This window comes from Schistocerca piceifrons, chromosome 1 (assembly GCF_021461385.2).
Source record: "Schistocerca piceifrons isolate TAMUIC-IGC-003096 chromosome 1, iqSchPice1.1, whole genome shotgun sequence".
NCBI classification, from domain to species: Eukaryota; Metazoa; Arthropoda; class Insecta; order Orthoptera; family Acrididae; genus Schistocerca; species Schistocerca piceifrons.
This window is the reverse complement of record NC_060138.1, coordinates 269,988,777-270,014,393: the sequence shown is the minus strand read 5'-3', so window position 1 is coordinate 270,014,393 and position 25,617 is coordinate 269,988,777. Positions and strand designations below refer to the sequence as shown.

Below are 25,617 nucleotides of genomic sequence, written 5' to 3'. Positions count from 1 at the left end.
ATAAATATTAAGATGTCAAGGACGAGGACGGGCAAACCTCAGAGCGCACACGCATATCGCTCGCGATAGAGGGCGCGGGGTGACTGACAGCAGGGCGTATTATGAATGACAGTCAGTTTTTGAGGGTGCTTCGAAGCTCTTGGTTGGCTGTTCGGCAGGTGGCGTCTCTTAATCTCCCGCTACCGATCAAGAAATCTTCGCTATTTGTCACCGAATTTTTCGCCTTCACACCTCCACGTTTCTGCCTAGGATGACATAAAATATGAGGCTTGATTCACTGCTCAGCAGTACATTCGTTGCACCTGAGGATCTGTCAGTAGCACAGATGAAATACTGTGGGAATTTTACATCTGACGTCTCGCCCGAGAACCATTTCTTGAGATACGCCGCTCCTAGTTAATAATATCTATCATTCTTTCTCAGGGTACCCGCAGACCTATAACATTTCCTGTTCCTTCGCTGTTTCTGAAACCGAACCGGTCTTCCACAGAATTTTCCTAAATTCTCTTTCAAGTTCTCCTTAGTATGACTCTCGTTCAGCCTTTGATTACTGAGATTTTCTCAAGTTGCGGGTTTCCAAAAATTCAACTTTTTAAATAGGATCGTTCTCGAGTCGTTAGCTGTTTGGAAGTTGCGGCTACGGCTGGCGCTAGGATCAGCGCTTGTGGAGCCAAGTGTTTTCCCTAGCCATTGCTGCTAGTGGCAAAGGTCGCTGGTCCTGTGAACGTGTCGTTTCTGATAGAAACGTCATACGTTTTATGAACTTTTTCTTCTGTAAATCCAGAATGCAAGGGAACCAGACAGGAACTGGTCGAATAAGGATTTTGTAAGCGACCTTTTTTGTAGGTGAATTACACTTCCTGAGAATTATTCCAATAAATCAGTGTCTCAGATATTCTTCCTCCACAGTTAATTTTATATGGTCGGTTACACATTGAACTAGTTCAATGCACCAACTACTATAAACTTGCAGTTGTGAATGATCCCAGTGATTTATCGCAGATCCTGATGTCAAACTATGACCAATCCTCTTGTCTATTTCGGCGCAGTACGTTACATTTACTTTTGTTGAGGGCTAGCTGTTGATCTCTGAACCAGACAGTGATTAATTGCAAGCCTCTGGCATCTCATAACAAGTTCCTAACCAAGTCGCCCCCATCTATTCCACTACCTCGTCCTCACACAGCCACATAGGGTTGCGGATTTTACACGTTGGTTAACTCATTTTCAATACATCACGAACAACAGCGGCCCTAAAACTCTACCTTGATGTATCTCAAGTGTTACTTTCGCTTATGGCGAGGCCTCTCCATTAAGAAAGGCACACTGAATTCTCTTCTCTATATCTAAATCAATAGTACATCTACATGTTTACTCAGCAGTTCGCACTTAAGTACCTGGCAGAGGGTTCATCGAACCGCCTTTAGACTATTTGTCTACCATTCCATTCACTAACAGCACGTGGGAAAAATAAATGCTTAAATCTCTTCGTATGAGCTCTGATTTCGGTTATTTTATTACGATAATCACTTCTCCCTACGTAGGATAGCGATGATGAAGTATTTTCGCATTCAGAGGAGAAAGTTTGTCACTGAAATTCTTCGGTACAATCTCTCACCTTTCCGGGTATTCCGAACGCAAATATTTTGTTTATAATAAGACGATGTGGCACTGTATCAAAGGATTTCTATGGCACTGTATCAAAGGATTTCTAGTAGTCGAGACTTACAATAACGCACTGACCTGAAATTTATCTGCTGGATCTAATTTCTTTCGTTGTCTGTTCACGTAATTAATGTTTCCGTAATGTCTTTTTGCTACCACTGTTTCCATGTTAATACTGTCACTGTATTTGCACCCCGCACGCCAGCTTTTGGTGTGTGGTGGACGATACTTTGCGTACTTTTGTCAATTCCTCCTGTCCTTTTCCAGTCGCGAATTAGTTCGCGGGAAGGACGATTGCCGGTAAGCCTTCGTATGGGCTCGAATCTCTCTAATTCTATCTCAAAATGTTTTCGTGAGATATACGTTGGAGGAAGCAATAAGTTGGTTGCCTGTTCTAGGAACTTACGCTCTCGGAAGTTTAAAAATAAACCACACCGTGATGCAGAACGCCTCTCTTGCAGCGTCTGCCACTGGATCTGGTTGATCATCTCTGTGGCGCTTTTGTGGTTACTAAATGAACCTGTAACGAAACGCGCTGCTCTTCTTTGTATCTTCTCTATTTCCCGTATCAATGCTACCTGGTATGGATTCCATACTGATGAGCAATATTCAATATTGGTCGAACGAGTAAAGCATCTGCCTTACTCGCGATTAATTTTATGTGGTCGTTCTGTTTCAAATAGCTCCTTGGGTACATTCATTATTACATGGAGATACTTTTTTTCCAGGGATCGTTCTGTAACTCTCTCTATATTTGCAATACGTTACACTTGTTTACGATGAGGATCGATTGTCACTCCCTGCACCAAGGGTTGGTCCTCTGCAGCTCTTGCTGTATTATGCTACAATTTTCTAGCGTCGGAGAAGTTACTTCTGAGTTTGAATACTTCTCTCTAAGAGTAGCATGCTGTGTTCTATTTACCAGCAACTCTTCAACCCACTCACACAGTTGATCTGATATTTCGTAAGCTCGTATTTTGTTTATTAGGCGGCAGTGCGGAACTGTCTCGAATGTGTTCTTGAAGTCAAAGAACACGGCATCTATCTGCGCGCCAGAGTCTACTGTGTTCTGGGTCTCATGGACGAACAGAGCGTACTGGGCTTCACAAAAGCGTTGTCCTCGGAATCAGTGTCGTTTCCCTCAGGGGATATTTTCGGCTTCCAAATACGTCATAGCCTGCCGGAGTGGCCGAGCGGTTCCAGGCGGTGCAGTCTGGAACCGCGCGACCGCTACGGTCGCAGGTTCGAATCCTGCCTTCGGGCATGGATGTGTGTGATGTCCTTAGGTTAGTTAGGTTAAAGTAGTTCTAAGTTCTAGGGGACTGATGACCACAGCAGTTACGTCCCATGGTGCTCAGAGCCATTTGAACCATTTTGAACCAAATACGTCATAATACTCGAGCATCAAACATGTTATAAAATGCTTCGGCAGACAACGTCGAAGAGAAGGACCTATAGTTTTGCACGTCCGTTCGATGACCCTACTTGGAAACGGGAATGACCTTTGATTTTTTTTCCAATCATCAGGAACATTTCGCTCCTCCAAAGATCTACGGTACATTGCTGCTAGAAGATGGGCAAGTTCTTTCGCATATTCTATGTAGAATCGTACTGATATTACATCAAGTCCAGTAGTCTTCCCTCCGTTGAGTGATTTCAATTGCTTTCCTATCTCACGGTAACTTATTTCTGTGTCAGCCATTTCGTCGTTCGTGTGAAGACTTAAAGAAAGTACTATAGTGCGATCTTCCTCTGTCAAACACTTTTACAAACAGACGTTTAGTATTTCGGCCTCTTCTGTATCGTCCTCCGTTTCATTGCCATCCTGGTCACGGATTGTGTGGTCGGAGGGCCAAGCTCGGGTTACAGATCTATCCTTGAATACCTATATTGTTTTATTTCTTTCGTAAGTCACTTTTACTGATGACGTTTGAGGCCAGTTATTGTAATGTTGCTAGAGACTATGCTAGAGAGATGGCAGAGTGAAATTACCTCAATTACAGCCCTCTTCGCTTGTCAAGGAGTACGATGACTCGAGCGGGAAGTGTTTAAAGTGTTACGGTGATCAAGTCATGTGGTGTGGGCGCAACTGCGGCAGCTGTTGACAGCTAGCGGTTGGTGGCCACATTGGTAACAGCGCCCCGCGGGTAAGCTAATACATCCCCTTTCACCATTCGGATGCGTCACGCCTATGACGTAATAGTACGTGACGTGACGCACGTCTGCAGAAACATATGTTGCCCAGCTTTTCCTCCTCCTCTACACCCTGTTCATTCTTCTTCCTCTTCTTTTGTTGTAGTTGTTGCCGCCTTATTTTCATATCTCATGTTGGTGCGATTTGTTATGCATGGCCGCCTTTCCATGGCCTACTAGCGTTTTACATAAGGCACAGTGGAAAGTACATGGCCATATTGCAACCACGCAATAATACTGAAAGCGTACCGGCCGGCCGAAGTGGCCGTGCGGTTAAAGGCGCTGCAGTCTGGAACCGCAAGACCGCTACGGTCGCAGGTTCGAATCCTGCCTCGGGCATGGATGTTTGTGATGTCCTTAGGTTAGTTAGGTTTAACTAGTTCTAAGTTCTAGGGGACTAATGACCTCAGCAGTTGAGTCCCATAGTGCTCAGAGCCATTTTTGAAAGCGTACCATAACACTATTTCACCAAGTCCCATAAGCTAGTCGCAGTGTTTCACTGAATTAATCCAGTTTCCAAAATCTGGGCGAGAGAGAATTTGGTTATTTAAGAATTTTGACTAGAAATTAGTTCTACGAGTTTTTCGTGGTATTCTTTTTTGTATCCCCTCTTAAAAATAAATCCATAAAAAGTCAACAATAATTGCTTTGCCGATCCATGTCTAGTATGCACAAAAAGTCATCGATAGTTATTGCAGTGTAAATTTAATATTCAATTATAACAGGGATAAGCGGTGCAAAGTTTTCAGTCTACAGTGTAGGAGGTACCATGGATGATAATATTTTGTAAGCAGTTCAATATTTAAAACAAATTTACTGGTTATGGATAGCGCACAAGGGGACGATTCCTTTACTGTAGGTTTAAAACGGTAAACAACTGTAGCTATTGAAATATTATAGATCCTTTTAAAAAGTAATTTACATTCATTCTACAGCTGTTTGAGAGCTCATAGGAAGAGTTGAGAGACGCATCCCATCGCAGTGTTGGTCGTAAAGTTTTAGAAGATCTACATCTACGCGATTACTCTGCTATTCACAATAAAGTGCCTGGCAGAGGGTTCAATGAACCACCTTCAAGCTGTCTCACTACCATTCCACTCTCAAACGGCGCGCGATAAAATCGAGCACTCAAAGTTTTCTGCGAGCCCTGATTTCTCTTGTTTTATCGTGATCATCATTTCTCCCTATGTAGGTGGGTGCCAACAGAATGTTTCCGCAATCGGAGGAGAAAACTGGCGATTGAAATTTCATGAGAAGATCCTGTCGCAACGAGAAACGCCCATGTTTCAATGATAGCCACTCCAAGTCACGTATCATGTCTATGGCACGATGATAGAAAACGAGCCGCCCTTCTTTGAACATTTTCGATGTCATTCGTCACTCCCACCTGATGCGGATACCACACCGCACAGCAGTACTCCAGAAAAGGGCGGACAAGTGTGATGTAAGCAGTCTCTTTAGTAGATCTGTTGCACCTTCTAAGTGTTCTGCCAGTGAATCTCAGTCTTTGATTTGCCCTACCCACAACATTATCTATGCGTTCGTTCCAATTTAGGTTATTTGTAATTGTAATCCATAAGTTTTAATTGAATTTACAGCCTTCATATTTGTGTGACTTATCGCGTAATCGAAATTTAGCGGATTTCTTTTAGTACTCACATGAATAACCTCACACTTTTCTTTATTCAGGGTCAAGTATCTCGACCGGTACAGACTCCACCGCAGAGTTACATATCCATTGTCAAGTAAATGCCACATAAATGAACTGAAATTGCACATTCTTCGCCTATTATCGTGAAGTATTACTTTACGAACATTAACAGGCTTCACCACTGCACCTTTCGGTTCAAGAACTATTGAATACCGTTAAAATTTACATTTCGTATTTTAAAAGTGCCTTTAGTATCCCATTATCCAACAATATCATCATCATCATCTCGGCCTTTCCCCACGTCATGTAGGGTCGGCGTTGCTTTGCTGGATCCTTCTCCTCAGTGAACGCCTATCCAGTGCTTCTTCTCCGAGCCATCCTTTCTCCCGTAGGTTCCCTGCTACCTCGTCTTTCCATCTCCTCTTCTCCTTGGTCCTTCGATTTCTAGGTCTTCAATTCTTCACCCAACGTAGTACTCCCCTCTTCTCTGCATATGTCCATGCCATCTTATCCTACTTTCTTGGATCTTCTTGCCTATGGGCTTCACTTTCCCTGTTCCTCTTCTGTACTCATTCCTTAGTCTATTCTTTCGTGTCACCCCACTCATCCATCTTAACATTCTCATTTCTGACACTTCCATCTATTTCTCTTGGACTTTCGTAATTGGCCAAGTTTCTGGGCTATACAGCATCGCAGGCCTCACCACAGACTTGTAAAGCTTTCCTTTCATTCTGCAGCTAACCTTCTGATCATACAGTACTCAGCACAGTTTCCTTCATCCATCCACTATTTATCCTGTGTTGTATTTCGGCCTCCAGTCCTCAGTCACTTTGCATGTAAGAGCCTAGGTATATACATTTCTTGACCAGCGTCAGTTGTTCTCCTTGCAGGTTAATGTATAGGTCTTTTGTATCCTTTGTACACTTACACTCTGTTTTCACCCTGCTAATTCTCGTTCCCCTTTCCTCTAGAGCTTTTCTCCACTGTTCAAGCTTGTCTTGAAGTGCCTCCTCGGTGGGTTCGCAGATTACAACATCGGCAAACATCATGCTCCAAGGTGTCTCCTTTTTCACATCTTTGACTAGTACATCCATGACAAGGTCAGAGAGATATAGGCTGAGGGTAGATCCCTGATGTAGTCCTACTCTCACTGGAAATGCCAGTGTTGCACCTGCATTGTGTCATTGCACCTTCATACATGTCAGCTACCATTAGCCAACGATATGTCTCTTTTATGGGCATTTCATATTCGCCGTATGGCCCACACATTTCATATTTCTTGACAAGTGATCTATTATACACTTTCGTATTGCTTACATAAGCACAGCTGTTCCCCTCTAGTACTTACTTACACGACTGTAGCTCAGCTGTTAAAATTTCAGTGTTCTTCGTATGCCTCTAATGATTTAGAGGAATCATGGGGAATCGATATCGAATGGCTGAGTAGTGATTTGAAAAACTCTCTAGCCGAAGTTGATTCTACTGCCTTGCACACTGTAACATTACTCTTACTTATGTGCCCCATAAGCACATCATGCATTGTAGAAACTACTGTTCAGACGTCTTTAACGATTTACGAAATATTACGTGATCTTGTTAAGTGGACCACGATGAATAAAGACACCTGTCCTTTGCAGCAGAACGATTCTGCTGGAAATTATTTGAAGTTTTAAACACTACGTATTCTAACTTTACACGAGTCACCAAATGCGTGTCGTCGTCTGAATTTATCAGTTACCTGGGCGCATTAATTGAAACGAAGTAAGATTAAGTAAACAAGCAGTCGACGACAAAGTCATTAGAGACAAACCACTACTTCGGACTGAGGACAGATGGAGAAGTATATAGGCCGTGTCCTTTTAGAAGACGTTATACCCTCATTGAGTGATTTTGAGAAACCACGAATAATATGAACGCGCATAAAAATGGTTTCAGAATATGGCGAAAGTTTTTGACGGTTACTATAACAAAGTCATTTGCGCATAAAACTCCATCTCTGTGTACAATCTATACCTAAAGATTAACAAATCTGAAGTCGCTGAAGAAACAAAAAAAAAAAAAGAAAAACACAATTACGACCAGCGAAAAGTCACAAATGAGGTATTATTAGTCAAAAAGATAAACATCTGCTTGCAATAATACATGTTAATAACATTCTTTTCGGACATGTCTGAAAGAACAGACACCACATACATATAACTAAGGCAAGGATGGCCAATGATGTCTTCAGTGCGGATGCACACTGGGCTCTAACCGTTATGGGAATCGAAAGAGTGCCACAAATAATGAGAATAAAGAGCAAGGAGCTCTACATTAATGTGGATAAATTGAGAATTTGCGTCTGACGGGAGACTTACGGGATACTCCGTGCGGTTGCGACGACCGCTGTGTCCGGATGCCATGGTGCTCAGGGCATCTGCCTAGTAGACAGGATACCCAGGTTCGAATCCCAGTTCGGCAAAAAAAAAAAACTTCCAACTATTCCCATTCACTTAAATCAGCGTCCACTGGCAGCCAAGGTCTATAATTCCTTTGCATCTTAATTTATAATGACTGCTGGATCAAAATGGTGTCTGTTTTCTCGAAAACGTTGAAAGAACAGACGACTCACACAAATAAAAACTCATTTGTAATTCTTCTGAATCTGCTACCTAGTATTGGTTGTTACATGGTTATGTTTCTCCAGCGGCATTAGCTTCTATAGTCTTTAAATGAGTCAACATCTGAGATATCTTTTTGTATGCTCCCAAATATACGAGATTGGAATAACAGAGAATTGTGAAGGTGGTTCGATGAACCCTCTGCCAGGCACTCAGATGTGATTTTCAGAGTATCTATGTAGATGTAGATGTAAATGCAACGAAAGACTGTATTTTATGGCATGATGTCCTCATTTTCCTATCTAAGAAACCCCATCTTTCGATTTTTCATCTGTTTCTCCCTGCGCTTTTACTCGCGAGGAACAAAAAACAAAAAAAGGTTCAATATGGTTTTAACGACTGAGGAGATCTTAGCGCTTCAGACCAATGCCAACGTTACAGCAGTAAATGCAAATGACTCATCAAGTACCTTACGACAATGCTATCAGTCCCTTCTGTGGACAAAATAACGGGGGGGGGGGGGGGGGGGGGGGAATTACCAAAGTGAAGATAGTCATTTGCGGTATGTGTCGCCAAAAGCTGAAAGACTACAACAAGCAGTGGTTTTCTCGACAACTTTTTGAATGACGAATTTGATTACACATCTTTCTTACAGCTGAACAGTACATGTAGTGCCATTTTTATAGATGTATAAACTATTCGTCGGGTACATGACTGCACTCAGAGCAAAAGAAATCAGACCTTAAGAATATTAAAATGTAACATTACAGATATAGTGTTAAGCCAAACTACCGTTTCTTGCATATGTCACGTTAATGAAATATTAGAACCTCTGCTATATCTTCTTCGAAACGTAAACAGTTTCCAGGTTGGCAACTGCCAGTGTTTCACGCACTCCAAGAAAGAAGATACAAAACCATCCTGCCATCTGAACTCGCAAAGGAATTTTTTCAATAACAGTAGCAGTCTCATGGCAATGACCTAGTTCATTAAAAGCGACGTCATTAATGCCCGTTTCCAAAATATTCTGGAACGGCGTGAGAACAGATTTCAAGAAAGGCATCGCCAAAGATTCGTCACACTTTCATGTACTCTTGAGGTGTTAGCCGGTTTGCACCGGTGTTCGTAACTCGTACAGCTAGACCTGCCACGAGTGTGGTTTGTAATGTGAAGCGAGGGCAGTGGCGGCGCGAAACCGCCAGCACGCAAAAAACAGTTGGGACCGTGACGTCACGTCGTAGACGCGGGACAGAATGTGTCAGTCGGAGTCGAAAACTGGTCCAGATCTCCACGTGTTGTGGTATCATTGTCCCTCCGGTGCGACTTTACGCTTTCTGCCTAACGTGTATTAACTCCTAATTATTATTATTATTATTATTATTATTATTATTACTACTACTGTTTGCAGCCATGATGGTTTTCCAGCTTGCTACTGATTAGCCTGCTTGACTGAATCCTGTGTATCGCTGTCTCTCTTCAGAGGCAATAAATGCATATTACATATCTTGATTCATGTCCGCTGACTACCATGACATGCGTAATGGGCATGGCATGCGATTTTGTTTTATTCTATTTTCAAAGATAACTCATCCACGCCTATGTAACTAGTCAGAGTGCGTCAAAAATGGTTCAAATGGCTCTGAGCACTACCGGTATGGGACTTAACATCTGTGGTCATCAGTCCCCTAGAACTTAGAACTACTTAAACCTAACTAACCTAAGGACATCACACACATTCATGCCCGAGGCAGGATTCGAACCTGCGACCGTAGCGGTCACGCGGGTCCAGACTGAAGCGCCTAGAACCGCACGGCCACACGGGCCGGCAGAGTGCGTCTCTGAGAAAAAGTTCATTGCTGCTGTAGAGAGTTTCTAGTTTATATAAATTTAATTTTTGGTACACTCTTATTTTTGCAGGTGCACTTGTGAATGAGAATACGCTTGAAACTAGCTAGTAGTGCTGAATAACATACTCGTTTAACAATAGGCTGGTGGGAACGATCTCTTTCTTTAAATTTATCGAGGCTTTGGTATCCACACAAGTCATTTAACTAGTAAAGTTTACATACATTCCACGCTATTCTTTTATGATGAGAATTACTCAGTCTATAGACCAAAACGTAATTACTATGTCAAATCCTGCATTTATTTTACGAAAATCCTGCAGCTGAAATGGTCTTGCATCTATTAGAGGCGGGTAAGACCATATGGTACATGGCGAAAGGCATCAAGTACCACTGCAAGACATTCCCTTTCCTATTCCTTTGCAAGTGGAGCGAGGGAAAGGGATTGCCTGTGAGCATTCCTACGAACCCTAATGACTATTACCTTCGCGGTCCTCACAGAAATATACTTTAGTGACAGTAGAGTCGTTCTGTATGTAGTCAGTCGGAAATGCCGGTTGTCTATGCTTTCTCAGCGCCCCCTCCAGGGATTCCCACTCGTATTCAAGGAGCAATTCCGTAATAATAGCTTGTTGATCGAAGCTACTGGTAACAAATCTAACAGCATGAGTATCAAATGCCTCGATGTCTTCCTTTAACCCGACAGGAGGAGGAACCCAATCACTGAAGCAGTACTCAAAAGTGGCCTTCATAGATGAGCTACACTTTCCTAAAATTTGTCCAGTAAATCGAAGTCGACATTTGTCCCCCCGCCCCCTAAGACAGCAAGTACGTGTGGTCGTTTCATAGTAACAGCTGTCATTCCACATTTGCTGAACAAACGTAACCCAACAAACATCACTACGGATCTGAAAATTCTCAAGTGCAGCAACAGACCCCCCACAAAAACTAATAACTGAAGAAAATTATCAGATACAAAAAGCCATAGTGGAAGGCAAACAAGTGATAGATGAATACACAGCTCTCTGTAATGGTACTGTTTTACACACACAGAATTAAATAATTTCAGGCATAGAAATAACAATTTTTCAAATAGTAATTTTGGCTTAAACAATTTATCTACTTTAAGGTATATGTGGTTGCAGATGACAGACTGTGGAACGAAACAGTCACTGTAGAAACACATCAGGAAAACCACACCATGTGGTAAAAAGGCATTAATTCATAATTTGTGTGTTTTTTCAAATATCTGTAATTACGATTTAAAACTAATAGTTACAGTAAAGAACATTCTTTATCTTTAACAGATGAAAAATAAAAGCCCACTGAAGATACTGCAACTGCAGTGAAACATGTTTGGGTTAAAAAACAAAACTGTGTTTTGCTAAAGCCGGGCCCTATCCAAAAACATACGTATTGTTAAAGCAAACACGGAAAAAAAGAGCTTCAACCCCAAAATGATTGTTTCATATCCCTTTGTAAAGTTACGACTAGATATTTAATCGACGTCACATCACTAATACTGTATTCGAAAATTAGAAGATTGTTTTTCATACTCAACTGCATTATCTTACATTTCTCTATATTTAGAACAAGCTTCCATTCATCGCAGCAAATAAAAATTCTGTCTAAGTCATTTTGAATCCTTCTACATTCACTCAACGACGATACTTTCCTGTACATGACAGCGTTATTACCAAACTGTCGCAGGCTTCTTCTCATACTACCTGACTGTTCATGTACCTACGCAGGGTGTCCCTCCTAAGAGCTGTCAGACTGATTTTTCTCTAGCGTTTCGGCAGGTACCTCAAATTTCGTTTTTTCAGTGTGTGGTCGAAGTCGGCCTGAACAAATACTACTCATGGAGTCTTTCATGGGACGCCCAGTATCAAGAGAGATTGTTTCCTCTAACAAACAAAATAATTTTTAAAGCGGAATTTTACGTGCCGCTCTAGTGCGACATTTATTTTATCGATATGTATTAATAGGAACAGTAAAACACGGAGAATAACCAGTGGTCCAGCAGCGACTGACCAGCTCTGCTGAATAGCGGTAGCACTCACCACGGGACAAGGTGGGCGCTATCGCTGTGGTTATTCTTCGTGCTTCACTACTCATGTTAATACATGTCACTAAGACAAATGCCGCGCTACATTAATATGGGACCGGTCCAGCGAGGGCACGTAAAATTCCTCTTAAAAAGTCATTTTGTTTGTAATGGGAAATAAACCGACTCTTTCCGTTGACCCTGGGCGTCGATGAAAGGCGTGATGGACAGCATTTGTCTGGACTGACTCCAGCTACACATTACAAAATCGAAATTACCAATATTTTCAGAAACAGAACAAAAAATGCCCTTGACGACTCTTAGGAGGGACACGTCCGCCCGCGATAGCTGAGTGGTCAGCGCGGCGGGATGCGACGCCACGGGGCCCGAGTTTCATTCCCGGCTGGGGCAGGACATTTTCTCCGCTCAGGGACTGGGTGTTGTGTTGTCCTCATCATCATTTCATCCCCATCTCCGACGTGCAAGTCGCCCAATGTGGCTTCGAATGCAATAAGTACTTGCCCTCAGCGGCCGAACTTCCTCGAATGGGGGACTCCCGGCCCACAATGCCGTACGCTCATTTCCATATGGAGGGACAGCCGGTGTAGAAAACAAGAGCAGTCATATCATACTTCCATTGGACACTCCTGATGATACACTTATGTCTGATGAACACGGAAACGTAGAGTTTTCTATTTCTTAAAGACTTCGAGCCATTCACATACGTGGGAGCCTGTTTATAGCGGGTGACTGTGACGAAAGTTTTCCGGAAGTCTAGGATGTCTGTTTCCCTTCATCCATAGTTCGTAGGATTACCGTGAGAGGAAGGGGCAATATCAGCTATGCCCAGAAGCTTTTCTAACTTAAGAAAATTTATTGCATTCGAACTTAGAATGTATTCAAGAATTCTGCAGCAACCCGGCGTTAAGGGTATTGCTCTGCAATTCTGCCCGTGAGGTTCTAGGCGCTTCAGTCTGGAACCGCGTGACCACTACGGTCGCAGGCTCAAATCCTGCCTCGGGCATGGATGTGTGTGCTGTCCTTAGGTTAGTTAGGTTTAATTAGTTCTAAGTTCTAGGCGACTGATGACCTCAGAAGTTAAGTCGAATAGTGCTCAGAGCCATTTGAACCATTTTTTGTAATTCTGCGGGTCCGTTCTTGTACCTTCCTTACATACGGGAGTCATCTGCTCTCTTTCCCGGTCGCCCGGAACTTTGCGCTGGGCGAGAGATTCGCGACGAGTGCAAGTCGAGTAAGGACCGTGTTAGTTCATCGCGGAGCGGCTGTGAGACGCTCCGTAATGTCAAGGAGTGATGCCATCGCAGCACGGCGCCGTGTGGGTGCGCCCTCGCGCCGTGGGCAGGCGGCGCCCGGCAGTCGCAGCGGTCTCGACCTGGCCCCTCAGCAAGGGCAGGACTCGACTTCGCGACACGGCGCTCTCAGCCGGTCTCGCCCGCTTCTGCGTTGGACCTAGCTACAATAGACCGCACTGAGCAGTTCTCAGTGATTAAACTGTGTTATTTTTCTAAGAATTTTATATTTAACCATTTTTTTCGGTTTCGTACCTCAGTCGGTAAAAGCGGAACCCTTATAGGATCACTTTGTTGTTCCAATAAAATGTACTCGCAGTGTGCCCATATGGTTGCACATCATCTATTCAATTTACTAAGAACATACAGAAATTTGTGTCTGATTGGGACATAAACCAGGATTTCTCCGCTTTTCGTGAGCGGTCACCTTAAGTACTTCAACTATACGAGCACTCTTCCAGGACCGACCCAAACCATCATCTGTCCTACCTAGTGTCCACATCCCAAAGTCCTCGCATAACACGTGATTCCTGCGCGGGGAGAGGCTTTTCTTTTCTCGTCAGGTAGCAGAAGTGATTAAGGCGAGTGCTCGCGAAGAGTGGGAAATTATAGTAAACTATATAGCTGTTGTGCAGCCGTACTCGCAGACTGAAAGTACTTTTCATAATTTAATATGGCTGGCGATCGTTGGTATCTCCTGTGCAGATGTCCGAAGGAACATTGCATCAAGCTATACGGACACTCCTCTACTGTACTTTGTAGTCCATCTCTTAAGACTCCTTTCCCCCAGCAACGGATACAAGTATCAAATTGAAATTTATGTCAAATATTAAGGGGCCTTTAGCAGGGAAAAAAAATTTAAGTCTCTAAGTCGATGGAATGAAGAGTGCGGCCAATTATGTCACATCTTATGATATTCACTAATTCATTCACCAAAATCTACGGATGAGCTGTCTATAAAGATAATTAAGCTCGTACGGAACCCTCAGAGCTAGAGTCCTACTTGCAATTGTTCGTTTCTTCTTCTTCTTCTTCTTCTTTTAATTTTTCTTTCTTCCATTGCACGTCAACATCCCATTGTCAAGGAGCTATTAAGAGGGTCTGGAAGGAGGTAACATATGGAAGAACTTGTTCTCCTTTCACTGTTTGGAACGATGAAAGTAAATAAGAGAATAACAATGGAAGGAACACTGTATTTCTTACTTGTACGTTTCTTTCTGCTTCCCTCCTTTTTCCGTATCTCTCTTTCCCAGTTCGTTTTCTTCTTCTTCTTCATCTTGCGCTTCCTTTATTCCCTTGATGGCAGTGACAGGTAAATCATTTTAAGACGTTTACGTCACATTCTATAAATTTTTCAGGTGGAGTTGTCTTCGAAAAATTAAGCAATACGTACCCAGTCAGGGACCCGGTACACATGTTAAATGTAAAATGACTGATAAATCCTAGAATTAACTGGTGAAACCTAAGGCTTACCATCACTGTGTGTGTGTGTGTGTGTGTGTGTGTGTGTGTGTGTGTGTGTGTGTGTGTGTGTGTCAATTTCTAAGGGACCAAACTACTCAGCTCATCGGTCCCTAGACTTACAAACTACCTAAACTAACTTATGCTAAGAACACCACACACACACACACACACACACACACACACACACACACACACACACACAGGCGCGCCTGTCGGAGAACTCGAACCTCCGGCGTCAGGGGCCACGCAGTCCGCGACATGCTGTCTCAAACATCGCGGCCACTCTGCGCGGCTCCACGGTGTGTTAAAAGTCCGAATTTACTTATTATATGTATATATTCAGAACTTTTATCAAGAGTCGTTACTAAATCTTAGGATGTACCGATACCAGCTGGTGAAACCGTCTTCAGTTAAAAAAGAAAAAAGCTTATCAATTTATTGAAATAGGTTGTATTTATTGTAAATTTATGTATTTGAAACATTCTTGAGTTCCAATATGATTATAATGAGCAATGTTCCATATTAGGGAAAAATGTAGTTAAAAATGTTACCTTGTGAACGTTAAATTTTGTTACAACAAAGCTGACTATTATGGCATTTCGATGTACATAATGTGGAAGCCGATTCACACAAGCATTTTTTAGTTGAACGCTTTTTTAAGCAATTGCACATTTTAAACCCTTGTCCTCCAACAAAAGATTGCTTGGCAACCACCTTCCGCAGACTAATTTCTTCTCTTGCTACTTATTCGACGTTGATAAAATTTTCCTTGCGCAATGTTCAAATGGTTCAAATGGCTATGAGCACTATGGGACTCAACTGCTGAGGTCATTAGTCCCCTAGAAATTAGAACTAGTTAAACCTAACTAACCTAACGACATCACAAACATCCATGCCCGAGGCAGGATTCGAACCTGCGACCGTAGCGGTCTTGCGGTTCCAGACTGCAGCGCCTTTAACCGCACGGCCACTTCGGCCGGCTTGCGCAATGTAAATTGGTTCCTAGTGTACAATGACTTCAGTTCACCAGCTTTGGTACCAAGTTGATAAAATTCGTCATCCTGAATATTTATCACTACTGCTATTACAGATTTTGCTTCAGTTTTTGCCCTGTCTACATCCGTTACTTTAATCCTCACATTCTGTCCAACTGAAGGTTTTTTAATTTTGTTATATGAGGCTGCTTTCATTTTCTTTACCTGCAATTGAAGACCTTATCTGGCAGCTTCTCGGATCAGTTTCACTTTATTAACGCTGCTGGAAGTTTTCAGCGTCTCGCCACAACAATTAGCTGGCAACTGTGTCTCGTTGTTAACTGTCGTCAAATCCTGTGTCTCTGGTGCTTCCTCACCAGCTGCAGCCGCACTTTCTACCTCCGTTCCTTCTGTTCCAGTGCTTGATTCACTGGCACCAATTCCTTGACCGTCATTTTCAATTTCCTTTGAGTCAGTGTAACTGGTGTTTAACATTGTTTCCAAGTCTTCTTCGGTGTTTATATTTGTTATTAAATGACGTGCAACAACCGAGGTCGCAATTCCCATTTTCATTGGAACCCCAAACATGGCTTCATATGGTGAACATCTGATCCCTCCATGATAAGCCCTACTTTTCCTTGCTTGCACCAACCTCAGCCCTTCAGGCCATTTTGAAGTTTCATTTGTTTCCATCCGAGTTGATAACATATTTTCGATATCTTGATTTGCTCTTTCGACTGATCCCTGAGACTGACTGTGACTCAGCTTCCCGTAGACTATCTTTATCTCACTCCACAACCCACATAAACTTTGAATGACTTTGTTACAAAACTATCTACCATTATCAGAATGAAGGATACTTGGGGCACCAAAGCTGGTAAAAGTGTCCAAAAGATGATATGCTACTTCATCAGCCCTTTTCGAATCTAGTGCGCACAGGATAACAAATTTTGTCAAATGATCTTGGTATACAAGTATGAACTTTGACTTGTTATCTGTTTCTGCTTGTATGTCGATTAAGTCAATTTGACTTTATGAATTCATTTCACTGGGTTTGATAGGTTTCACTATAACACCCCTTTTCAATGTTATTTGCTTTTTCTCTCATGGTTCACTTAATCTCAGATAAGTAACGATTGATTAAACCCTCACATTCTTGTACTTACGATTCAGTTCAACAATCATCCGTGTTCAGCCGCGATGACCTATAGCAATGTACTACGTTAAACAGCTCATCAAAACAAACGTAATAACGAATTTATTCTTTTCTAGTAGACAGCGGTGCTATGAGTTTCTCTTCACCTCTGTTGCTGAGAACATCTTGTCGCTTCAAATGTGTGTAGTGAACAGATTTTTAATTGGAAACGGTGTTTACATTTTTCACTTCACTTAACAGAATATTATATTGCCCAGCAGTTACATAAAAATGGTTGTCATTTTTCTTACTCACTAATTCACTTAAAAGTGCGTAAAATCTGTTACGCGTAACATCACTCATTCTGATACAAAGTTGCATAAGAAACACCACTAAAACGATTCGCAAAGATGACCGTACGCACGATGCTCGATATTGACTGAAACTATGCAGTGGTGAGCTGACCGAGAACTCATAATTTCCAGCAAAGAAACTTAACTGAACACACAACTGGCAACAATGAAACTTGTCTGAACCTTCACGACGGAGACGGGAGTCTTCGATCCAGTTTTTACCAGTTTGCATTTATCAATATGTCTTGGTAAAAGTTCGAAATCTATGCATATAACGAGAAATTTGGGAGTTTTACCACACCGCAATGGTCATCTTAGGTTTCACCAGTTAATTCGAAGATTTGCCAATTATCTTACTTTTACAGTAACACACATTGCTACAAGGACCCCTGTAGGTCCAGTGTACAAACAAGAACGAAAATTAACTATCACATATTTTTCATTCACATGCTTCGTACGTGTGCGTTGCAGATTACAAACATCTTGAGCTACGTTTAATTCGAAAATTCGTCTCACTTTCTGCCTGTTCACTTCGTACCGATACATTACTTTGTTCTCTCTCTCTCTCTCTCTCTCTGTGTGTGTGTGTGTGTGTGTGTGTGTGTGTGTGTGTGTGTGTGTGTGTGTGTGTGTGGCAGGCAGGCAGTCAGCAGTTGAAAACATGACGTCATGGTCACACTTGCCGCTATGTATCGAGTAGAACTAGAGAGCAAAGAGACGCTTTTACAAGAACTGACGGTGGAATCTGTTGCTTATAGTTAATATTGTGGTTTTGTTACTGTGATAACAAATTATATTTTAAAAACTTGAATTTCGAAGCAGTATTTTAAAAGAACCTCATGTAAGTTTATCACAAATTTTAAAAAATTGGAGCTTGTGATTTTTATGCCTGGAGAGGTACGGAGCTGTACTGCTGAAGAGTTGCGTGCCAGTATTTAAAATTTTAAGGCCCCTACACGCGAACCAATTTACAGGCCGACCGACTGACCAATTGGTTGGTAGCCGGCACACATCCCGACCGACTAAACTCAACGATTACAGCGCTGCCCTGTTGTTGCGTTTTGTTTACCTTAATTTAACTGAGTTTATTTTCTACGAGATCCTGCTTAGTCTTACCAAAAAACGAAAGCTGAGGTTTGCCCTGGCTGGTTTACAGGTAACAAGTTCAAAAAAAGCGGAGAGAGAGCTGTGGTCAAATAAGTGGCTAATGGAAAGAAAGTCAGTCATCCGCACTCCGTCACATAAGGAGTTGGAGCCGATGGTTTTCGTAATTATCTAAGAGAGGATAAAGGATGCATTTCGGAGCTGCTGAATATCATCAAAGAGTTCTTAAAAATAAAGACTACAGTCATGAGAGAAGATGAAAACTGCGTGTAAAGATTGTTAGCTACAATACAGTTTCTGGCCACTGACAGAAAGTAAGAACACTTCAAATTCAGTGCTTAGTATATCCATAGCTATTATCTAAAATGATCCCAGAAACATGCAACGCGAGGAGATGCAGCATGGAAAAGCAGAATAAATAAGACAAAAGATATTCAAGTAATTTTTCTTCATTTATTTATGTAGCGTAAAAGATGCCACTATAAGTTTAAGAAACTTATTTCAAATTAGAAGGAAGACTGCAAATTGTAGTAGCGCACATCATGTAATGATTAAAATACGTAAGTAAGAAATTAAGCTTTTAACAGCTGTTACAACTGTGAAAAAATTCCCACATTTTGCTCTTCATAGGAAGACGTTATTATAGGCTGTATTTTAATACTTATAACAATGAAACAAGTATATTTTACGAATAAACGCCTCTTAACTGTCTATATTTCGGTTTTCAGGTTTTGCTTCCGACGTAAATCGGAAATGAAATTTAGGATCAAGTCCTTCTGTATTTCGGTTTTTAGATTTCCAGAATAAAACCTAGAAACCGAAATATAGGTCGACGGACGTTTATCCCTTAAAATAGGCATCTTTTACTCTATGTATCATACGAAACCTTTATGGGTTAGATAGAAAAGCGAAACAAGTGCTTCATTTCTTGGATCTCTGCTGTTAAGACTCCACGACGTGTTCCAGATTTCTCGTCATTAAAGTTTCGTCCTTCTTACACTCTGTCATGTATATTAGATCAGTATTTAATCCTGCTCGCATTGACAAAAGACCAACTTTTGTCGGCTGTTGGTACGACTGCCCTACCTACACACGGCACAATTTGTTGGGTGGCGTGGGAGAGAGGGGCGGCTGCCGCGTAGTGATACCCGATCGACATCCGGACAAGAATAACTAGTCGGTCGATTGGCCAAAGAGCCTACACACGAAAAATTTGTCGATAGGTCGGTCGGTTGGTGACTGTGTAACGGGCCTTTATAAGACGTGTGAATTCCTAAGGGACCAAACTGTTGAGGTCATCGGTCCCTAAATTTACACACTACTTGAACTAACTTATGCGATGAACCCCCCCTTCCCCCCCCCCCCCCCCCCCCCCACACACACACACAAAAAAAAAACCATGCCCGAGGGAGGATTCGAACCTCCGGCGGGAGCCTTTAGAAATGAAGCACTTCAGTTACGTCGTTCCTGTGTGCGGCATTTGCTGGGCCTTTTATTTTCGTCATTTCATGAGTTAGTGCTACTCATTTGGACTTGCGGAGATCGCATTCCTGTCACTTCCCTGCTAAAACCAGGCAGAGAGGGCGCACACGTGGCCTGGGTTTCGCCCCGGCGTGCCTGGCTGCACCGAGTGATTGTCGCGGCGCGAATATTGCCTCGAGGACAAAGCGACGCTTAGGCCTCGTTGGCCGTGCAGCGCTGAGCAGCTCGCGTCAGCCACTGGCCAGTGCGTCGCGGCACGGCGACCCACCATGAGCTTCACCTCCGACGCCGCAGCCGCAGAGTCGTAAGTCCGCCCCCGTGAGGCGCTTCTCCATCGCAGTGGTGTGGGCTACTTCATAGCTACTGCACTAATACAGACTGACGAGGTATTTCGAATAACTACTTCTTCGTGATGCAGCGACTCTGCGAGTTTCTCGCTCATGATCTGAAGAAGCTACACATCACGACCCGACTATAGCTCCACTAATAAACACGGGAAGATTCTTTAGGCGAAATTTGCCGAGAAAGGTTGCAATTTCGAATTCTTTTCATTAAGTTAGAGACTTAGGTGGATGTTCACTTGTAAAAGAGTCCAGGATTATGATTTAATTGGATCAAGAGGAATGTTAGACACACGTCGTCATCTTTGGCCAGTGACATAATGTTAATATCTGCTGTCATGTCATCTTTCAGTGCACATATTCATAGTTTAGTAGTTAGTTGGCGAAGACAACAAATGAGAAAAAAAGCACCTGGTTGTGGTGACAGACTGATCTGTAACTTAACTGATTTGAAAGAAAATCACCAATAACATCATTACAGTCGTCATATTCTATACGTCACAGGTCTAAGCCGAGGATTCGTATCGAAGATATTTCATCTTTTCGACGGCTGCGGTGGCCGAGTGGTTGTAGGCGCTTCAGTCCGGAACCGTGCGACTGCTACGGTCGCAGATTCGAATCCTGCCTCGGGCATTGATGCGTGAAGTTTAAGTAGTTCTAAATTCTAAGGGACTGGTGACCTCAGATGTTAAGTCCCACAGTGCTCAGAGCCATTTGAACTTCATCCTTTCAGTTATCTGATACTTCTTTCCTACATTAGCTTTATTTTCAAGACGTAAAGTGTCGTCTGTTTCTTTACTAGAACCTAACTGCCACTCCGCAGATTCTCCGCAGAATATTGAGTGATCGGTTGTTAATTATTTTTTTCATTTCTGAAATTACGGTAGAAAGTCACCTTTTCCCCCCTTCACAATTGTCTCTTACATTTTGTTCGTAGCATACTGTGTTATGTCTTAAATACCAGTTATTTGACATCAAAACAACTACTCGTCAAAAGTAGTAGCAAGAAAACAGCTTATTCACTTCGGTTCACTTGCAGGCTTCCGTGAATATGTGTTGCTCGACCATGGAGTTCGTAATGGTATAGAATACCTCAGTATTGCAGCAGCATCTTTTGTGAAAATAAACTGCTGGTACATTCTTGTCAGTAGCGTAAAAGCAATTAAAATAAGCAGTTTTACCCACCACTGAAAAGATGTATCTAACTCTCGCCACGTACAGTTTTTTTTCTGACCAGTGACGAAACTAGAAGTTTTCTTAATACAACGCTAGCCTATGCAGACATGTGATTGAATTTCACTGATATATCTGAATGAATTGATGAAGTTCAGTATCACATTGTGCAGATTAAGCTAGAGAGGCATCACTGTAGTCACAGTTTACCATCAATGCTCGTATACTTTAACGCAATATTTTTAACGATTTCACCATCTCATTAGGTGCATATGTAAAGTCATTTTCAAAGTACTTCCAGTCGTGTAATTTTCCACATATTTTTGAAATATCTTCTTACATTTTAGTACTTCTCTCTTTGTCTGTTTAATGCCTCTGTAATACAGTAGAGCCCAAGCGGATATCCTAATTCTGTTTTTAACCAGGTCGACTTAGGATGACTATTTATCCTACCCATGTACTATAACATAAGAATCCTTACACGACGTGATCTAGTACAATTAGGTGAGGTGGCTGTTTCAGGAAGCACGGATGTATTGCGTTACTATTGCGACCAGACATTCATATTTGTCTTTCAGTAATAGCAAAAACTACGCAGTGGCTGGTCGCCTTGTATCTGTAGACGTATTTCGTCATCTTTTAGAGGAGTCCTTTTCCCATGTGCGATATAAGTTCCTTGTGTTGTTCAGCTGTAGATCACAAATAATATAATTTTCATCATGATTGAAGACAATTTCTTTAAATCTTCAGTACAGAAATCTCTACATTCAGAATACTTTTTCAGTGCGATATTTTGGAATTGCTTGCAAGAAGATTCTGCCGTGACTCCCAGGCTGCGAATTAATGAAACGTCAGAAGTTCACCACCTTGCTGCCTTAGCTTAAAATCTCATTCATTTAATTTCGTTTGCAAGAGATTTTCTTTACACATACCATATTGAACGAATGGTGTCTTCCATTGCCCAAGGACCTTACTGAACAGGTGTAGGTGATAGAATTTTCTTGTATTTTCTCCTGTCTGCCTTCGTTCGTGAGGCTAGGGAAATCGACACACACTATGTAGCCATTAAACTGGATTTTGTTTTTCTTGCAGGGGACAACTCACAATTTTACCTTACCGCCTTAGAGTTGTCGTTCTCTTATTACTTGTCTGATATGACATGGAAGCCCAAAGGCTTCTACGCACGCGCCGACCGACCAGCAAACTAGACGTTTGTACGTGGTTTGGGCAGCCGACCGACCAGCTTTTCTTGTCTGGATTTCGGTCGGGAAGCAACACCCGACCCCCCCCCCCCCCCACCCCCTTTCCCCTCCCCGCCCAATCGTCTCCGACAAATTGTGTCGTGTGTAGCGCTGTCGTGACAACCGCCCAGCAAAGATTCGTCTTCTGTCACTGGGCGCGGATTAAATGCTGTTCTAACATACATTACAGAGTGCGAGGAGAAGTTTCTTGAGAAATCTGAAGACGTCAGATGTTTGTGGGGCATGTAGTGTGAGGAGTTTAGCAATAGAGATGCAAGAAATGAAGCGCTTATTTCATTTTTTAATGAATTCACTATGGTTTCATGTGGTACATCAACATTGTAAAAGATACACATATTTTATAAAGAAACCTTCTGTATTTTGCTTTCTAGTTTCAATTTCCGATACTCATCGAAAATGAAATCTAAAACAGAAATACGGACAGATTAGATCTTAGATTTCATTTAAAGTCCAAAAACCGAAATACAGAAGATCGACGGATATTTGTTCATAAAGTATAAATGCTTCATTGTTTTGTTAAAATCCAGCCTATATCCAAGCCTTTTGCTATGAAGAGCCAAGTGTGGGATTTTTTACAGTTCTAACAGTTGCATTTATTAAATGTCGGCATCACCATTTGTAGTCTTTCCTCTTCTTATTTGCAACGGATTTTTTAAACTTACAGCGGCGTCTTTCATGCTACATACGTAAATAAATAAATAAAAGTTTATATAATTATTTTTCATTTATTTTGCTTTACCATGAAGTATTTCTTTAGGCAACTATAAATCATCTTTTCAAGTGTCTGGAATCATTTTGGATAGTCGCTGTGGGGATGCAAAAACACTGAATTTGAAGTTATCTTAACTTCTTCCAGTGGGTAGAAGCCGTAATGTAGCTAGCAGCCTCTCCTCGCAGCCTACAGCCTCTCTCATGTCTGTGGGCTTTCTCGTTAAGAATGGCTTGATCATGTTCAGTAGCCCCAAAATGCAAGTTTCATCCATTCTTAGATAACTGAGCTAATCGTCGACTCCCAGTTCCTTGGGTAACGGAGCGTAAGTGAATTTATTTCTTTGTATTGACCACTCCTTTGCCCACAGCTTCCACTCAGTTTGATTATTTACATATCTAAAGTAAACCCTAGTTTTTGTTTCTGTAGAAACCCAAGCGAGATCTCGTAGAACATAACTCACTGAACTCTCTGATAAATTGGCACGTGCGTAGACGCGTTTACATGTAATTGTGGCGTTTAGTAGTTAACTCTCTCACATTTCGACTGTCTTATCTATGTTGTGTGATGAGGGCTGTTAGCATTATAGTACACCACGTGAACGTACCTACATTCTGTACATTGTAAATCTAAATATTTTATTAAGATTTGTTCACGGCGAGGAAGGAAATATGACGAAATCTTCCTGACTCTCATTGTCAATTCGTTTGACACCGTGGTCTTCCAGATGTTTGAAAAAATTTGTCGATATCATTCCACTTGCTTGAGTCTGAGGAGCTACATTGTATAGAGGGGCGGCGGCAGCAGCAGCAGCAGCAGCAGCAGCAGCAGCAGAATTTCTTAGGATTCAATGAAATTCTTAATACACCCAGCTCACTATGGAATCTTACAGATCAAGTAACGCAGCTCAGCGATTGTAACGCATGAAAGAAAACCCACGGCGAACTATAACAAGCCGCAAGAAGCATTTGGACAGTGTATCAAGATAAATATCACAGAAGTGTTCAGAACTAATTGGGTGACTGCCTAAAAGTCCAAATCTCCAGAATTCAGTCCTCAGTTGCCTCTTTTTGGTCGAAATTTGAGCGGAGCAACAACACCACTCCCTGTAAATTACACTATGTTTTATTATCCGAAGTTTCATAGCCATTCGAAGAGTGGGAAATTGACAGATAGGTATCAAATTGACTATTTTTGAAACAAATTAATTGCTTTAAAGCAACCGCGCTGATTAAGAAGACTTAGGAATCTGAAGGAAATTCAAATATTTAACAAACAGCTGTTTGCTATATAAACGAAGTGTCAAAAAGTTCATCTCTTCAAAGCCTAACTATTTTGAGCATAAATATTGCATTGGCGTGATATTTAACAATCAAAAAAGGCTTTCTTTGATTCAAGCATAAAATTTAAGGCGTTTCGAGAACAGAAGGGACTAGGAAAGCAAATGAGGTGGCAATACGATCATATTTTCCGAAAAAACTTGAAAATAAAAAAATGACATGTTTCGTGAAATGATTTGAACAAGTGTAAGAAATAAAGCAGAGCAGAGAAAATTTTATGTGCCTTTGAATGAAGCTCGAAATCATGTACAGCGGATGACGTGCGTCATTGTTTCTCCAGTCGGCATGCATGCGACAACATGCACTACGTAATACGTCCCAAAACACAGCGCTTAAAAACAGAATTATTCCGAGACTCATTCCTCGGGTTCAGTTGGTGACAGAAAGGTAGGGTCAAGCGTTTTCGGTAGCCCTTGGGCTAGGGACCTTTCCTATATGAAACAGGATAGTCTTCTTGAAACTATCCTACAGTACAGGGCCAGAGTTTGAACCTTACACACTACCTTCAGCTTAGGCAAATGGAGCAAACTAATTGGTTCTTTTTATATTATATGTGGTCTATGGTACGCCTTGGGGGGTTTATGGAAGCACCATTTAGTTTATGGATGATTCCTGAGAAAATTCTAAAATAGATCCGCGGATGTCAAGACGGCTACGCACAACAAAAGGCTGACAGTTTTACTATGGATTTGTAAGGTACTGATCTTGAACAATTTTGAAAATTTTCTTTATCCATTTCCTAATTGTACAAGAAAAATACGCACGTAATATCCGGTGTGAGGCGAAAATGTAGTTTATAAATGACTTAGCAACCCCATTGCAGTTCTCAACAAATTCAAAACTTTGTGCACGTTAAATCCAATCTGAGGCATGAAACTAGTTTTGTGTTATTTCATTCTTACATCATTAAATTATCCACAAGTTAATGTCCTATAAAGTTCTTTTCATGAGAGTGACATGCCCTGCTGTA

General features: G+C 41.8%; 1 protein-coding gene across 2 annotated transcripts in view; it reads left to right on the top strand.

Annotated features, from left to right (window-relative positions):
* LOC124791304 (organic cation transporter protein-like) overlaps positions 1 to 25,617 on the top strand; it is a 137,330-nt gene that overhangs the window by 26,257 nt on the left and 85,456 nt on the right. The window contains exon 1 of one of the 2 annotated variants that reach the window (XM_047257850.1): positions 20,062 to 20,126. The exons of the other annotated variant lie outside the window; for it this stretch is intronic. Within the exon in view, the coding sequence (XP_047113806.1) occupies positions 20,092 to 20,126 (35 nt within the window). The 5' untranslated portion in view covers positions 20,062 to 20,091. Of the gene's footprint in view, positions 1 to 20,061; positions 20,127 to 25,617 lie in introns of those variants that run through there. 2 annotated transcript variants of the gene reach the window in all.